Source organism: Botryllus schlosseri, chromosome 6 (assembly GCF_051294905.1).
Source record: "Botryllus schlosseri isolate E-star chromosome 6, Bs_hap1, whole genome shotgun sequence".
Taxonomy (NCBI): Eukaryota; Metazoa; Chordata; class Ascidiacea; order Stolidobranchia; family Styelidae; genus Botryllus; species Botryllus schlosseri.
In genome coordinates this window covers 19,257,305-19,276,600 of record NC_137241.1, presented here as the reverse complement: position 1 = coordinate 19,276,600, position 19,296 = coordinate 19,257,305, and the positions used below count along the sequence as shown (strand labels likewise).

Below are 19,296 nucleotides of genomic sequence, written 5' to 3'. Positions count from 1 at the left end.
CGTCAGCTTGGATGATCGGAACGGAACGTGTGCTCCCTAGAATTGAACCATCGTTACACAGGCCCAAGAAGACTTGTCAAAAAGTTTTCAGAGGCGGCCACTTTTGAAACCACAAGACCAATGCAAGACGACCAACGACACTATGCGTAAGCAGAATTTTCGAAAACATATTCAGTTACCGTGATACGACGGTTATTTCATGCAAAGGCGATGCAAACTTATCTCAAAAGAACTTTCTACAACGCAGAAATTGTAAAAGTGTGTACTTTTGTCTATAAGTGGTTCAAATCAAAGTAGCCCTGAAAAATAGCAACTTAAGTAAACAGTGCCTGCAGGCGAAACCCACTTGTCAACTCCAAAAAGTAGTACTTCATTACTGACCACCTCTGTGCCACAGTGTTCAACATTTATCAGCCGGAGCCACATATTTGAGGGGTAGCTCCGGCGTATTTCATAAGATGCTATTATAGATGCAACAACCATATCTGCTGAGTTCACATAATTCAACAGCAGGCTTTCGCGAAATTAAGAATCTTTTCCTCTTTGGCGCTACCTTTTCCGACTAACCATGTTCCTGGGGATTTAACAGCAGAGCAGTCATATGTTAAATGTTCAATTTTCATACACGAGTGCCGAACCTCGTTATGCAAAATATGCCTGTGAATATTGTGGGTAGTCTATGGCACCAGACATCCACCTTGGCCTAGGCGATGCAAAGAGGAGGCATGCACACTGAATGAAAGTAAAGAATATATTATAGAAAAGAAAAACTACAAGAATCGGGCGGCATGTCATGGGAAGCGAGATCGATAGGCCAGTCGTGGTCCGGTAATCTTGAGGGTGGACTGTATTTATTTAGTAGTAATTGCTTGTATTTCGACTTGAATGTGGACATGCTCGTCGACTGTCGGATGGCCGGCGGGATACTGTTCCACACATCAGGTCCGGCATATTTGATGGAGCGGTGATCTTTTCGGTCGATCATAATGATATTTGGACGACGTGGACGCGCGTGTGTTGTACTTGTGCGCTTTTGATTCTGAGGTAAAGAAGTCATTGAAATATTCGGGGCAACGACCGTAGTGGAACTGATACATAAACTTGGCGATTTCTACTTTCCGCATATCTTCTATGTTTAGGACGCCGAATCTCTTCAGCAGCGACTTGTTGGATGGGCAGCCAGGCCCCTTTGGGGCCCTAGCTATGATTCGGAGTACTTTATGCTGTAGTTTTTGCAGCGGCTTGAGTGCAGTTTTACTGGCAGCCCCCCAACAGAGGATGCCATAATGTAATTTCAATTGGATTATTGATTTAAAGAGTATCAGAAGAACCCATGCTGGCATGAAGCGCCTAAGGCTGTAGAACAGGCCGCAATTCAACTTGCCAACATACACTGCAAATCAAAGACATCCCTCTTTTCTACTACGAAAGTACAACTAAAATAGTAAGATATACTCGTTAGAGGTTACCTTTTTGGCATGACTTACACAGCTTGTCTCGATGCGCTCGCGATATTCCAAGTCGACGTGGAGCTTGTCTTCGTTGTTTCAACATCGGCTAACATTATTACTCTATTTGTAAGCAGCCATTCACCGTATCAAGCTCGAAAATTATACAGCATCGGTCTAATTAAAGATAAATAACCCAGAGAGGTAAGGATCTTTGACCAAGTGTTACTTGGCGTAACACCTTCCTGTCTTCAGAAGTACGTAATATATGCAGTTCTACAGTACACCTTTTCTTATTTGCCAAACCTACACCATCCCAACAACTCCCAAATCGCACATTACAATATACAAATTTTGTATTTTGAAAGTTGAATATATAACACTCGCCCAGAACCCAAGCTCTGTGCAAACAGATTCCAATCACACGAGCAAGGATCAAGAACGGGAGACAGATTACTAGATTTCCAGCAGCAAGAATGAGAAACGAACACGCATTTAGAAACGGATAAGATACGCCGAGGTGGTCAAAGTAATCATCGCCGATATTCAAACAGAAGTGGCGATGCAAATTTTTACTCGAGTGCAAGTAGGAGTTGCAAAATATAGTGTTCTAGAACTAGTTCCGCCTAAAGAACTTGATACCATGAAGTAGAAGTAGTGATAAGTGAGAGTGTAGAAGTCTTGAGGAAGTAGTGGAACCAGGCAAAACATACTGAATGATTTCAAAAAGGTAGAAGTTCATCTTTGCTGACCACCTCCAGAATACACACATTTCTTTGTGACTCGCGCCTCGTCCGATAGAGTACACAGAGAATGTACATCGCATTAGCCTCAATCAAAACACACGTCAACAGATTACTTCAAAACTTGACTGCTTTTTGAGCGGTGCCGATGTTACACTGATTGACGGTGGTCGCAAATCTTAGAGTATTGATTGATTCCGACGCCGCAGATGGTGATGGGTTGATGTTGACTATCATCAGTGTCTTGCTGTTGCCTCCCAGGCTGTCTGATAAGAGCATCGTCAGCTTGGATGATCGGAACGGAACGTGTGCTCCCTAGAATTGAACCATCGTTACACAGGCCCAAGAAGACTTGTCAAAAAGTTTTCAGAGGCGGCCACTTTTGAAACCACAAGACCAATGCAAGACGACCAACGACACTATGCGTAAGCAGAATTTTCGAAAACATATTCAGTTACCGTGATACGACGGTTATTTCATGCAAAGGCGATGCAAACTTATCTCAAAAGAACTTTCTACAACGCAGAAATTGTAAAAGTGTGTACTTTTGTCTATAAGTGGTTCAAATCAAAGTAGCCCTGAAAAATAGCAACTTAAGTAAACAGTGCCTGCAGGCGAAACCCACTTGTCAACTCCAAAAAGTAGTACTTCATTACTGACCACCTCTGTGCCACAGTGTTCAACATTTATCAGCCGGAGCCACATATTTGAGGGGTAGCTCCGGCGTATTTCATAAGATGCTATTATAGATGCAACAACCATATCTGCTGAGTTCACATAATTCAACAGCAGGCTTTCGCGAAATTAAGAATCTTTTCCTCTTTGGCGCTACCTTTTCCGACTAACCATGTTCCTGGGGATTTAACAGCAGAGCAGTCATATGTTAAATGTTCAATTTTCATACACGAGTGCCGAACCTCGTTATGCAAAATATGCCTGTGAATATTGTGGGTATTCGGCATACCCGCAATTCCATCATCAGCACAACCTTGTTGCCCAATTGTACGGTTCGAAAATAATGATCACTATGTATTACGCGAAATGGGAGTGAAGATAAAAACGTGATTTCGTTGCACATGTCAATATGACGAGCACGAGCCGAGAAATTCCATCTTATCGTTGCTATCAATCGAATGAGCAAATACTCGTTCTTTCTTGATAGTTCTTTAATCGGGCCGCGAAATAGGACCGTGTTATTGCATGAGTATGCAATTACGCATGCTAAGGAATTCAATACTGCGCATGCGCATGATCGTCATTCACTCCGGTAAGGATTTTCGAGCGTAAATAGGGGATGGCAGGAGAGTAGCCAAAAACGCCGTTACACTAAGCGGACAATTGTCGCGGTGCGGGCTACTCAATGCGATGTCATGACCCCATGGTATTTTATGTTGGAGACGAATTACTGATTTGATACGCGATTTCCAATTTGTAATCATCTGTTTCGTAAGTTCATTCTTGATGTCGGCTTGATACTATAGTATTCCCGGATTATCGCGCACTGTTACTTGTAAATGTGCAATGTGCATACTGCATAGTTTGATTCGTTATGGGCATGGCGCAATGTGCATGGCGCAGTGTTTAATTCGATTATTTGATTCGTTTAAGCGGGAAAATATCATATTCCGATAAACTTGATCGACACCGGACGGACTGGTAACGAGTGCACCAATACCGAAAGTCAAACCATTGGCCATTTGATCAATTTGGTACAAATTGAATTTCTATTGATGAGGTCGTGATACCCGCCCGTATAGCTACAGTTACAGTTGATTAATAATCGCACATTTAAAGATTGAACTGGGCTGTATGGCTTAATGTTAACAGTACAGTTCCAGTGTTAAAACGCCGCATCAGAATTTTAATGCTGTACAGAGTAATGGTGTTGAGTAAAGTACGTTCTAGTGCAACTATATGATGTTATCGACAATTGACAAGTATTCATTATGATGTCACAAGTCGGCACGGCTACACCTATGTCTTTGTTGCTGCATCCGATGTTACTGACGGCTCTAGATTACTATAGATAACTAACCTACGGGTAAATTAGTAATCTATATAGACCAGGGGTGGCCAACCTTTTCGGCTAAAGAGCCACATGAAATTGACGAACGAGTGCGCTGCCCTCTAGCCGCACCAGGCGCATAACATTTTCAAAGTTAATATTATTATTACTGGGGTATATTGCGGGTCGACTGTCGACTGACCGCTAGGCTCAGATTGCAAGGACAGGACTATTTGTCATCTGGACATATTGATATCGAAGATTTCCGCTAATATACGACAATCATTTTGTGCCTACATTTCATCGTCGACGATCTTTCTGCGAGCGCAAACGCGAAAAGACTTTCTCTCGTAATTGCGAATATAGTTAGACTCCATCGGCTAAATCAAGCGTTTTTTATTTTCAGGTGGGGGTAGGCTATAAAGCAAGAAATCGTGTGACAATTAAACACGTGAAGCGTGAAGAAAAATTTTACTACATGAAGAATTACTAATAATGTGACTGGGCTCTGGATCTGCCAATGCGTCGGAACTGATATTTTAGTCATCAACATCCCAAGTGTCGCGTCCAGACTAATCATACTTTTGGTTGGCCTTGCAAGTTCACAATCTGAGCAATTCAATTTCGATAATATAATGGGAAATTAGCTCGCGGGCTACTCAAAACCTTCTCGCGGGCCGCATATGGCCCGCAGGCTGCCCAATGCCCACCCCTGATATAGACAGACACCTTTGATAGTTTTCAGAGCCGGAGCTGGAACCGGAGCAGTTGTAATAATGCGGCTCCGGAGCTGGAGCCGGAGCTAATGTATGAAAAAAGAAAGCTCCGGAGCTGGAGCAATGCAAATTTACGGCTGCTATAAAGCCCTGATTGTAACAGGTAAGTAGTTTTGCTGATGCATGTTGGAGTAGAAGCGGAAGTCTGATTACATTACCCTAGCAATGGTCAAGTGAATCAGCGCAGCCACTCATGTATGCTTCTTAATGTCCAGGCAAAAATGACTATTCTCATCATAGTTTTGCTTAAAAAACTGAAAAATTGTAAGCACAAGTATATTCAGTTTAAAATTATAATCGCAAAATGGCAAAACCAGAAGTACCATAACGATGACCTTGACCACGTCTGCAAGTAGTCTAGAGGCAATAACCCTGGAGTGTTCCACGCACCTTTTTGGAGAGTGACGATATGACGGTGCCCAACACCGTTAGAGAATTATTGATCTTTGTCCCCTCGACAAACCGGATCCCGGACGAACCGTTACTGCCGCAGCGTTCAGACCCGGCCAAATCGATCAGGTTCAACGCGGCTGGAAAACGAGACAAAACGAACGTGAAAAATGCGACACCGCAAATTCGCAGCGGAACATACATTCCGTTTTCTGTCCTGTTTCCGTGTTTTTGGCAGCGATGCGCAAGATGAATACCGAATGGGAACGCGACGAATAATCGTTCGCATTCGTGGCCGCGGTGGCGCGTCTTCGTTTTGAAATCAAGAGCAGTTTTTTAACCTGAAAGGCAGAGGCGCAAATTGATCGCTGATCCCAAGTGCACAGAGATTCATTGCGCGACGAGTAGAGATGTGCAATATCGAATACCGGAGTGAATCGATCCTGAATCGAGTAAAAGGCTTTGGGTTGAGCTGAATATTCGAGTATCACAAATTGAAAATACCTTCTATGCGCCAACAGAGAATATATTGCCGGTTCTATTTCACACACATTAAAGACAATGGTGTGGGTCGATCACGACTCCTCAGATACGTCATTATCACTAACTTCACAGAACTATTATTTCCAGTAACGTGCGAAGATTTGTAGCACATGTTTTATATGCTGCAATACAATCGATCGAGGGTTTCAAGGATTCCAAAGTGGAAGATAGTATCAAAAGTATAATTCTCTATGGTAAATTGACAACTTGACAGCAAATTGGCAAAGAGAGTATAATTTCAGTAATCATCGTGCACAGCCCCCATGGGCGAACCAATTAACGACAAAACAGGCTCTTTGACGTCAATGATATCGCATATCGAGCCCGAGTTTTTGTCTCAATGACGGATGCAACGTTTTGACCTCTGACATTAAGGTTAAGTCAAAGGCGAATACGCTTTGTACCATTTGGAAGCCCTTTGAGACCGTGTAAAAAACGACTACTTTGTTACGTTCAAGAGATATGAGACTGAACATCGCTAGGAACTAATAGTGGAGGTTGATTCCTGGGCTGGAATTCAGAGGGTTATTTGGCTATATGACTTCATGAAAGTTGCTAAGATTTGGAAACAGTGGTGTAGCAAGGCAGGCTAAACAAAATGCGTTTTCAGACTTTTTAAGGTTCACTTATCCAAGGTACGCCAGTCCAGATATTTTAATAATACCGGAGCCAGTGAAAACATTGAAGAGATATGCTGGCAAACGGTCACATTTTTTATAATCATCAACAGTGCATGGTGCAATGCGCATCTTCGCGGCTATAATTCAAGTGCAAGAAGATCGCTCGATATGCCGTGCAAATTACTAAACACCAACAAAGCTACAACAGAGCGGATCTCACTTGCTCGTAGCTCTTGACCTCGTGCGAGGTAAGGTCCGGCACCCAAATCGCGGACTGCCCCGACGGTTTCTTCGTTCGTATTTCCAATTTGGCGGCGGGGGCATTTTTGGGGCGTAGCAAATCTTGCACGTTCTCGCAATAGATTTCCAGCTGTTCCACGTGGAACTCAAACTGAACAACACGGAACAATGAGTATCACACGCATCCTATACATTTCATATTATTCTTATTATATACATTAGGGTTGTCCATAATTTAGAAAATCTTACGAATCCTCCGTTGTAATGTCTTATTCTATAGATTATTGATAAAAAACGACACTGAGCCTGAACGAAGCTCACAGGAAGGCCGTTAAGATTTCGTGCAAAGCGTTTGAAAGTAGCTTCCGAAGAATGGGCGTGCCACCTACCATAGAACGGCAAGAAGACTGGGAATCACGAAACCACGGCTCTTGATTGGCTAATCAGCTATGCTTCAATGACCACAACAGCAGCAGCTTGCTGCGTAGGTGATCAAGGAGTCTGCTACCGGCGGCGATTCTGAAAGCGCATTGTATGTAGGTTGACAGATAATGATTTAGGATTAATTCAGGGTATGTTGAGGCACGAAATACATGATGAACAGACAACAGCTGCTTCACAAAAACGTCTAAAGCATGATCGCTTCATTGTGAAGGGAACCGCCGTAGCCTATATGCTAGTTGAAGTTTTGAAAGCTCTAAGAATCCGCTGAATCAGCGGGTTATGCTTGACTCTTGTCAGATGCTTGCATCAAAATGTATTCACTTGCAAGTGTTGTCAAAGTCCTTGATGATGACGCAGAAAAGAGGTGTAAAAGTAAGCACATACTATGCTGAACAGGATATGTCAAAGTCCTTGATAATCGCGCATAAAAGGGCTGTAAAGGTAGGCACAGGCAATGCTGCATAGTGCATAGCATGCAGCATAGTTTGTACATCATATCAAGCAATCAAGCATAGTCTGTGCTTGCATTTAAACCTCGTTTCTGCGGCATCATTAGGGACTTTGAAAACACTTACAAGTGAATTCAATTTGCTGTGAACGTCTGATGAGTGCCAAGCCTAACCGTTTGATTCAGCCGATCCCTAGAGCATTCAAAACTTCAATTATGTACTACAACCTGAGCCCAATAAGATCACACAAATTATAGTGTCATTGTTAAGCTTTATCTTTGTATTCAATAATGATATAGCCTTTCTGAAACTAGGAATCTGTCGGTATTTGCATAAGCTCCTATGCTTTCCCTCGTTGAAAACAAGGCATATAGGCTACGGCGGTTTCCTTCACAATAAAGCGATCATGCTTTAGACGTTTTTGTGAAGCAGCTGTTGTTTGTTCATCATGTATTTCGTACCTCAACATACCCTGAATCAATCCTAAATCACTATCTGTCAACCGACATAAAATGCGCTTTCAGAATCGCCGCCGGTAGCAGACTCCTTGATCACCTACACAGCAAGCTGCTGCTGTCGTGGTCATTGAAGCATAGCGGATTAGCCAATCAAGAGCCGTGGTTTCGTGATTGCTAGTGTTCTCGCCGTTCTATGGTCGGTGGCACGCCCATTCTTCGGCAGCTACTTTCAAACGCTTTGCACGAAATCTTAACGGCCTTCCTGTGAGCTTCTTTCAGGCTCAGTGTCGTTTTTTATCAATAATCTATAGAATAAGACATTACAACGGAGGATTCGTAAGATTTTCCAAATTATGGACAACCCTAATATACATATTACACAATACATACATAATATACGACTTCAGAATAATATACAGTTCTTTTGAATTCTCTACAAGTTGGTGACGATTACCACTGACGAGTGTCAGCCAAAAATATTCGGGTTTATTTCAATAAGAATATATTATTCAATTGTATACACATAATGTACGTTTTTAAGCCTGGCAGCACCAATTACCAGGCGTTTCAAAAACGGATGACTACTTGGCCGTGTGTTGCGATTTTGAAAAAAAAAATTGATGTTTTTTTTTGACTGCATGTGGATTTACGATTATTTTGAAGCCAGACTAGGATTTGAACATATATTTCTAGTGTCTTTCAACTTTTATGCGACCTTTGTACAAATTTAAACCATTACCGGATTTGGAGCAGCATTCGAATAGAAATGTAGTTCCGTCAAAATGCTCGGGAACCGAACTAACGTTGAAATTGCGCTGAAAAACTCCCTCTAATTCAGAAAATTCTCAGCTCAATTAGGACACAGGTCCGCAAGCCCTACCGTTAAGTTCCGACATAATAAAACAGTATTTTCCGTTCGCACTAACACAAGATGAGTGACCATAGTGAAGCAATGACAGTAAGAATCGACAATGAAATGAAATAAGGCCAGGCCAGCTTCGGTGCAATCATCTTTTCTGGTTTTAGCCTTCAATTAGCGTCGTTAGCTTTTCCATATGTGATATTCTGCCCGGCCCAAAGCCTCTTGCTTGGATTCGCACTGTTTTGTGGTGTACTTTCATCAAGTGAAAATACCGTTTTAGTCCCTGCTAAATGGCTTAGTATTGAATTTGAGGAATTACTGTACTGTGTGTATCACCGTAATAAAGTAACAATCAAGCAAAGTCGGCTGTAGTCCTAAATTTATAGAAATCACAGCAAACTAATTACGGATTCGAATCTAAAATCCAAAACAGGATTTGGATTCGAAAATGTGAAATTCGTTATCTCTGCCGCAGATACGTACTTCCCAGCCAAACTTGGCCCGCTCGTTGCCATCCTCAAATAGCTTCTTCATTGCCCGCGGTATAATTCCGCACGTGTCGTCCGATATGTCGTCGGGACCTTCCATGGTATACGTCTTGCCTGAACACGACGGCACATGCATTTGGGGGAGGAGAAATTGCACATATTCGACAAGCGAAAATAAGCAGGCGGGTACGTTTACTAGAGTTGTTCAAAAACTACATTTTTCTTCTAATCTTACTGGATAGTTGATAAAATTGATAGGTTGACTAAAAAAACACAGCGGACTAAATTCTGCTCAACTTCAACTTGTAGAGGCAAAGTTATTAGAGTTGAAAATTTCAAAATTGACTAGCTGGTTCTATAATAGGTAGCCTAATTAGTGAATTTCCTACCGCAAATGATATTTTTTTAATGAAAATTTTGTACTCCAATAGCATCGCTTTTACTGGTCGGAATTGAGCCAAATTCGTTGTCTATCGTTTTTTTAGCCAAACTAACAAATTATCAACTAGTCAGTACAATTTGAAAAAAACTCACCAGAGCCGGTCTGCCCATACGCGAACACACACACGTTGTACCCGTCAAGAGAGCTGGCCACGAGCTGGCCCAGCTCCTCGAACACCTCGGACTGGCTGGTCCCGCAATCGAAGACTTTGTCGAAAGTGTAACGGCTCTGTTTTTCGCCCTTAAACGAGAATAGGCAGATTCATTATTTTAATTCGCACGAGACACGGAATGTTCAACGTGATAGACAAAACGCAATATGATGTAATATTCAGAGGGTTTACCCATTTTGCAAAGCTGTCAAAGTATTCCCTGTTAGTGCCAAGTAGAAGCAAAGAATTCAATTTTTACTATACTAGTAGTGAGAGATGATTTTTTCAAGTACAGTTAACGTACGGTTAAGTACGCACCCGTTTAAGTTCGCATCCCAGATAAGTACGCAAAAATTCTTCACAAATTACGGGTTCAACTTTTTCAACAATTCATTCATTTCAAGGAAACGGGAAGACTTGCACGGCGCATGCTATCAATCCAAAGATATAGAATATCTTTCGGCTCAGGAAACCGACCGACGGATGCTCAAAACTTTTTGTCTCTTCAGACATCAAAGCAGAACGCTTTCGAATAACTTCCCGTATTTTCAAAATCTTTCGGATAGCAGCTTCACTAATGCCATACTCTCTTGCCATACTTCTTTTACTCGGAGAGGACGGCACACACAACTTGGCGATGACTTTCAATGTTTGGGATTCACTTTAACGCTTACCTTTACCTGACATCATGCGAGCGAGAAAATTGTACCCAACAAATTACTTGTGGTGTACTGTACACTAGCAGAAAAGAATGGCATACAAATCCACACACGAGCAACGCATCGTGAATTACGTAATAAATGCAAAATTTGAGCATTGCGTAGCCTAGGTGGCTGTTTAACTGCTAAGTTCGCCCTACCACATAAGTTCGCACAAACTACTCAGGATCAAGTTGCGTATTTAACCGGGAGATGACTGTACTTTAATTATACTCTTCTTGCCAGTGAGAGTAAACCGGACTGGAAAGCCTAGTACTCGATTCAGTATCAAATCACACGGGTACTCGATTTTGCCAGGTGGAACACTATATTAGTCTCAGCACCGATTTCTGGAGATAGCAGCCGAGCAAACAAATACTCACGTTCATAACATTGATGGATTTACCGGCTTGGCCATCATACGCTATGTGGTTGGGTGCGACTTCTTCTTTGAGATGCGGCCGGACCCGACAAAAAACTCTGATGTTACCCTGCAAAACAGGTAGGCCTACCATTACAGGCGGAGCAGAGTGCATAGGTCCGGCAGACAGAATTTGACGAGATAAATTCCAGATTTTGAATTCGGACCGAACGAAGAACATTTCTTCGAGCAGTAACAAAATTAAATCTTTTCCAGAGCACAAGATCGCGGGTGTGATCCAAATTCGTAAAGTTAGGAGTCAATATTTTTGCACTTGTAAATCGATATCATCCCATGGTACTTTTCCGGGGTGTCAATCATCTAAATCAGCGGTTCTCAAACTGGGGTCTTCGGACTAGTTTTAAGGGGTCCACAATAGGTTAATGTTTAGACTACAACTATTGTCCTTATTTATAAGATCTGTCCTTATATTTGGCTATTGTCCGATTCTTTAGTCACCGGGAAGCTCTTCAACTAGTCCCAACTCCGTGAATTTTCACTCAGAATTCTGTGTGGTAAGAACAACCAATTTTAACATCCAAAAAATTCAAAGACCCGTACCAAAAAAGTTCAGGAACCACTATTCCAAATGTAAATAAATACATACATAAAAAGTCCAAATGACACGTAACGTCAAGCCAGGGACTGATTGATGAAATCCACCTGCCACCGAGAACTATTAATATTCCCAAGTGTTGGTTGGATAGTGGAGAATTATTAAATTAGAGCGTTTTCCCAAAAAATCTCAGCTCGCCATAGCGAGTCGCTCGTTGAAATGCCTACCTTCAGCTCGATGACCTCATTCAGAAGTCGTTTCCGTTCTATCTCATAAGTTTTTATATCTTCCTCTTGTTTATCCAAAACATCTTTGCGAGACAGGCTCGTCTGTAACTCTTCTTTGTAACGGTTCTGCGAAATAACAAGCACGTTCGACAAGAATTATCACGCGAGTGTAAGACAGAAAACCGAGATGCAAATGAATTCATAACAATTAAGCGCGTTTGTAACGCTGAGAGGTATGCCGATGAAAGAAGAAAATTACTTCTAGTTGATCCAACTTTATTTTCAATTCTTCATTGGTTTTTCGTTCATCTTCTAACTGTTTTGCCAATGCGGTTTTTTCTCTACAGATCTTCCTCAGTTCGGTGTCTCGGTCGTCAAGATCTCTGCGGCATTAAAAATAACAATTTCACATAACAGACCTAACATTTTTTTGTCAGTCGACAATCTCAAAAGACGCGGGAAGCTTACGACAGGCACAAGCGCACCAAAATAAATATGCACGTTCGGCATTAGCAAACTACGGCCGCGGCATTTACCACACGCACAGTTCACTCCAATATGGGAGTAGACTGTTCTGATCAGAAATGAATGATTTCAAAATATTACTTTTTCGAAGTGCCTCAAGTAGCTTTTGCCTACGTTAGCCTACTCCAGCTGGAATGATTTAAGACTACTCCCACTGCCACTCAACAGATTTCAGTTTTTGAGACATAACCAGGCCTGGACTATACTTTTTCACTTGCTTTGAAAATGCTACTTCTACATCCACCACTACTTGAGTACCAAACAGGCGCATAGCAGGGGGGGTCGAAACCTTCCCTTTTGAAACCCAGTCTTTTTGAAATGGACATTCTGACACTAATATTCAGTTGCACTTCAATAAGTCGTATTTTCAGTGTTGCATGCGGCCAATTAGCGAGATTTATCTATGCACAATAGGGCTGTTCAAAAATAAATTTTTTTCCCGGATTCCAGCCGTTCACTGATTAAATTGTCAGGTTACCCTAAAGAACGCTGCACACCAAATTTGGTTCGATTCTAACAAGTATAGGACTCCGCAGATCCAATTAAAATTTTTAATTTATTATGGAAAATTGAAAAAAAAAATTTTCCAAATTTTTCTGCCAACCACATGAAATTGTTGAGCTGTCTTCAAAGACGTTGCAAAACAAATTTGAGTCAATTCCGACCAGTAGAAGCGGAGTTATGTGAGTTTTTCGATGAGAATTCTCGGATTATCCTTGATCGGTGGATAATCCGCGATTTATCAACGAAAAACTCACATAACTCCGCTTCTACTGGTCGGAATTGACTCAAATTTGTTTTGCAACGTCTTTGAAGACAGCTCAACAATTTCATGGGGTTGGCAGAAAAATTTGGAAATTTTTTTTTTTGAATTTACCATAATAAATTAAAAATTTCAATTGGATCTGCGGAGTCCTATACTTGTTAGAATCGAACCAAATTTGGTGTGCAGCGTTCTTTAGGGTAACCTGACAATTTAATCAGTGAATGGCTGGAATCCGGGAAAAAAGGTTATTTTTGAACAGCCCTAATGCACAATGTAAAGCGACGCATAGGGCAATAGGCCCGGTACAAAAGATATCATCGCTGGCATAACTATCGCGTCACTGAGTGACATCGAATGTCCGCAAACATGTGTAATTGATTTCTGCTATTACTTAAACATGACCATCACAAGATGTGTGTCAAGGCTTGAGTTATAAAAGATGAGAAAGGTTTGAACCGCCTGAAAACAGATTCCATAACAACTTGGACATTTTGACGCTTATATAAACACGCGTATTTAATTGTTCACGAGAGATCAGGGACTCGCTAACTGACAGCACTTTCAGACTCGTTGGCAAGCTTATTACACGCGTAAGTTCGTCAACACGAGGAGATTGTATAATCGTCATTTACACATGTACTTAACCCTAATGAATTGATGCTATATTAGTAAATTCGAAAAGAGAAAAATAAACGAACACCCATCCTTCAATTTTTGGCCGACTATGCGCCTGGTACCAACGATGACTAGTTTGACCGCCTCTGGACAGTAACAACTAACAAGCAGTTTTACATTTTCAGAGCACTTGTGTAGGCTTCGCTTACAGGCACAGCTTAAGTCATTGATTCTAGACTATTTCCACTTCTACTCAGCAGAGTTTAGGCAAACTAAGCCTATAATACATAGTAATCTAATTACTGGTACTTGCTTGGTACTGCTATTACTTTTACTCGAGTAGAAATTTTAAACTTTCTCCTACCTCTAATTGAGTAGTGAGTACCAACTATGGCTGCTTAGACCACATCTGCATCCACATCCACATCCACATATTCCAACATACTGAACATATGACAATGAGCTCCAACAAATGTGGTGCGATTGGTTGTCCATTAGTATCTACTGTGGAATCGTGGAAAAACGACACAAATTCAACAATGACAAACTAACAGTATCAGTGTTCTTTCTCTCTCTTTCAATCGTTTGTTCTCTGCATCCTTCGACGTGATTTGGTCTCTCAATTCCGATATTTCTCCCTGCTGACCCGTGCTCACGACCTGAATTTCTTTTTTTTCACCTTCGAGCAGCTGAAAAAAGGTCTTTGTTACTTTTATCCGTCTTCCGACAAATGGGTTATAATTAGATTAACCCGTATTCGTGAAAATGACATTAAAATTTACACATATTAAATCGTGATCCTGTCGCTTACAAACAATAAATGTCACAAATCGGATACGTATGACACAACAACGTTTCGAGTAAAGGCATTAGTCGAAAGTTGAACAATTGGAAAACTTTCTGCTTTTACAAAGTAGATTAGAACTAGAATTATAGCTACACATTTTTTTTACAAATTAGAAATACTGAATTCACATAAACTTGGAAATTTACTTGAATTCCAAATCAGAATTAGGCACACCAAAAAACCAAGTTCCACTCATATCAGATCAGATTTCATTCTAGCAACACTAAAATGGTAAATTCCGGACATCAATCTTGGCTTCTTTCCACTATACAGTTTCCCAGTAGCATTTTCAGGATAGCCAGACAATAGATGAGAATATAAGTTAAAGCATAGAAAATTTTCACAAATTAGATTAGAATGCATTTCATTCTAATTAGTGTAATTAGTCTAGAACTATCTAGTAGGCCAAGTCTGCGCCAAATGATGCGACTAGCGAATAATATAATGAACTCTTTAGTGTATTGGCAGACTTACCCACAAGTAACAGCGTGTACACTGTACACACTCTGCATTAGACCCTTGCACTATCAGGAATCTAGTCGTCAACGTTATGAATTACTTAGTGATATCGATGCACCATTAGAATCGCTTATCCAACATAAATTACAATGCTTTGAAAAATCTTTACTACAAGACATACCTTAAGCCTTTTGAGTATATCGTCGATAGTTTTATCTTTATCCTTCTGCTGGTTAAGCTCGGCCGCTTGCCGATTACACAAGGCGTTCATGTCTTCCAGTTTTCCTTTCACATCCCAAGCAGGTCTTTTTGCTAAATAGAAATTGATTAAAAAGATCTCGACTCTCAATGACCGGCACTGGCTTGTCACTTTTCTTAGACGTTGTCGCAGATGCTGTGTTGGCTTTCGAAGGCAGAGCTTTCCCTGTAACATGTATCGATGTTGGTATCAAATTGGCGCGTGGATATTTTGAATTCAGTGGTACACAATCAGAGTTGTATAAACTTTTGGATTTCCAAAAAGCGCAACTAGATTTAGGACTACTAAATAAGTTGTTTGTACATGTCTGCCTGACTAGCTTTACTGGTAGTCCTATACAGATTGCACACATGTGGTAGACTTTTGTTGTGTGACTCACTGAAAATTAGGGGTTCCCCGAAGGCTTGTAGATAAGCGTAGGGCAGACCTGGACATTTTACGGCCTGCGGGCCGGATACGGACCATACGCAGGAATTGCAGAGAAAATATTGAAGAAAAATAAAACTTGTTTCGAAAGACCCTACTTCATGTTGATTTACGAAATAATTTGGATTCACCTTCGAGCTTTTTCCATTTTGAAAACTTTAGTCTCACTTTTTGCCAGAAACATGGTTATAACGAATAACGATGCACATCAAATCATTTAGCGTGCCATGAAAAATCACTCAAATTACATACTGCCATCATTGTGAGCTTGTAGGGTGAAACGTAATCAGAAAAACATGGGACTCTATTCCTCCTAGCAAACCTAAGCTGGAGGTCTTCACAAGCCTAATCCAAAAAGTGAAAGATTGAACTTCACATCACGTTCCATATTGGAAACTGGCTTTTTAAACAACATCACCCGGTAATGCTGAATCAGTCGCTGTTCGCCTTTCATACAGAACAGAATTTCATCAGAGAGTAAATACAACATACAGTTACACATTATATTCATGACTTGTGCCGGAGTACTAACGATGAGCGTGGATTTGAAGATTTTGGCCAGATTAAGACTTTTTTAAGATGAATTTGGACTTGAATATGGAATTTCCATTTTTTATGCAATTTTGAGAAAAAATTCTGTTATTGTGGGACATGGATTGTTATCCGACATTGGCCGGCTTCCATTTTGGAAAAGCAGGATTGGAGTAGGACTATAGTACATACACTATACCTGCAGTTGTGGCTGGATTTCTCCTAGCTGTTGCCGCTACTCCCCTGATCCTACAAGAGCTACGTCTTTTGGTCTTGTCAATTTTGGTGAAATTTACTTTTGGAGTTCCACTTTGAGCAGCAGAAGTCCCTTTGCCGCCTACTCGTGGCCTTTTAGTGGCACCACCAGGAGGTGCCGCACCTTTTGCAGTTCCATGATTTTGCAGCTGGATATAGAAAATACTGGGATGAGTAATTTAGAATAACTGCAATCGTTATGTCTTCAAGCACATCCACATTCAAGTCAAAATAGAGCATATTCTATACTAAATGACAGCGTTTGTGATTACCAGACATCACCTACTACCGCCACAACATTTTCATCACTTGACTTTTTATGGTATTATTTGTTACTTGCAATTCAGTGTGCCCTTATCTACATTTTCTATAGGTCAGTTGTGCGTTTGATTGACAGACTATTCCCACAAGACATTATAACACCATCCTATATCTGTGGTTCTTAACCGGGGGGGGGGGGGGGGGGGGGTCCGCGAAACCTTTTTGTAAAATGATTGATAAGCTAATTTGTAATATATTTAAATTTGCGAAAGCATGATACAGCTTCGCTTCATAATTGCTAAATCTTCAGGAATCACATAATTAGAATGGTCGTCTGTGATAAAATATCCTACAGTGCAAACTCCTTTGCCAATAACTCATTGCCAATAGCCTATTGATACAAACATATTGCTGTTGAGAGACGTTTCGTTGGGGTCGTTTGAAATGTAAATTCCCGAATTTTTTCCTAATCTGTCCCAATGAAGGAATTGAAACCTCGCCACGAAATCTATTCTCTACTGTGATATATATAATCACTTCAAGATGACATGCTAGATAGAAATGACTATAGGCGGGACGTTATATGTTCATTTAAAACTTTTTTCAATTATGGTGCAATATATGTTGCGATCACAGCAAAAGGTGTCGTCGGAAGCGTTACGCGTTAATATTACATTCGTTAGCGCCTATTTTTGTGGACATATATTTTCGCCACTCGGTCATTTTAAATCAAAGACATGGATTTTCAAGACAATAACAATTTTATAATATATACAGTAGGGCTCTTCAAAAATGACTTTTTTTCTCAAATCGTACTGGCTAATTGATAAAATTGTTAGGTTACCTAATTTAAGCCTACACACCAAATTTGGTTTAATTCCAACCAGTATCCGCATTCCTACAGGAGAAGAAAGTTTCTATTTATTATATAAAAATAAATACCGAAAAATTTGAAAATTTTCTGTTCACCCCATGAAAGTGTTGGGTCGTCTATAGAAATGATGTTCACCAAATTTGGTTCAATTCCAACCAGTAGAAGCAGAGTTATCATCGTCGAAAAATTAGGATTAAAATGAATAAAATAGTATTTACGATGACCAATTCTTTAACCAAATTAGGTGAACATCGTTTCTATAGACAACCCAACACTTTCATGGGGTGAACAGAAAATTTTCAAATTTTTCGTTATTAATTTTTATATAATAAATAGAAACTTTTTTCTCCTGTAGCAATGAGGCTACTGGTTGGAATTAACCCAAATTTGGTGTGTAGGCTTGAATTAGGTAACCTAGCAATTTATCAAGCAGCCAGTTCGATTTGAAAAAATAAGGCATTTTTGAAGAGCCCTAGCATACAGCTGCAAAAATAACTTTGAAATAATAAAAGTCTATAGGCCTACCCAATTTATGCATATGATATTATGCTATTTTAACGAAAAGTAATTTTTGTTTCACACTAGCCTACAATTAATATTTGCACAAAACAGATGACAATTGCACGATAATTGAGCTAATTTGGAACGAAAACTGGTGGGGGTCTGTGGGGTCCGTGACAGTTCAAAAGGGGTCCACAAAGACAAAAAGGTTGAGAACCACTGTCCTATATTTTCATTGTATCACAATTTTGTGGTGCTGTAAAATGATGAAATTATAATAAAACGATCTATATAGCTAGATGAGTAAAAGAAAGAACAAGCAGGACACGCGCACCTAAATTCTTCTACGTTTCACACCGTTAACATCTTTTATCCATATCTTGGTCGTGTGTTTTTGACTGACGGTGACAGTGACAGGCAATTCATTATACCTACTTCGTCAAAAATAATGATAAATTTGAATGGGGGTGATATGACTTGCAAAGAACTTATAACTTGTTACCAGGAATGATTGCACTAACACAGTCAAAGTATATGCATTGTAACAGTGGATAGTACATAGTATAGTGCGATAAGATAACGATAACAGTGAAGAAACAACAAATGAACATAGTAAAATAACAGCAGCAGTTATGGCAACAGGTTAACCATTACAAATATGAAGTTGGAAGCAGTAACGAAAGGAGTAACTAATATATAGAACACAATTAAAGCGAACAAATCAGTGTATATAGTGTTAGTGCGAGTATATATGTGAATAATGAATGAAGTGTGGTGCCGGATACTTACAGCTGCTGAAACTGCCATTGGCCTCTTTAATTTTGAAACCGACGGTGCCTTCAGACGTGACGTGCCCGGGTCGTTAGGCAGAGTACTCTTATCGCTCGCTGCCATCTTCCAATACTTTAATACACCGTTCAATATAATAATTAATATATGCGCTTCCTAACTTCACAACAATTTTCGAATGAATGCTTATGCCGCCAAAACATACTTGGAGGCAAATGAATGTGATT

General features: G+C 40.4%; 1 protein-coding gene across 1 annotated transcript; it reads right to left on the bottom strand.

The window, feature by feature from the left end:
- Window positions 1–1,786: 1,786 nt before the first annotated feature.
- On the bottom strand, window positions 1,787–19,270 carry LOC145441393 (carboxy-terminal kinesin 2-like). Its single transcript, XM_080319246.1, has 14 exons — window positions 19,070–19,270; window positions 16,589–16,793; window positions 15,544–15,597; window positions 15,355–15,485; window positions 14,420–14,556; window positions 12,221–12,344; window positions 11,962–12,087; window positions 11,141–11,248; window positions 10,001–10,148; window positions 9,462–9,580; window positions 6,746–6,916; window positions 5,565–5,703; window positions 5,363–5,502; window positions 1,787–2,506 (listed from the first exon to the last, which is right to left on the bottom strand). The coding sequence occupies exons 1-14, from the start codon at window positions 19,172–19,174 to the stop codon at window positions 2,309–2,311; spliced, it is 1,905 nt and encodes a 634-aa protein (XP_080175372.1). The 5' UTR covers window positions 19,175–19,270; the 3' UTR covers window positions 1,787–2,308.
- Between the last annotated feature and the right edge of the window lie 26 nt (window positions 19,271–19,296).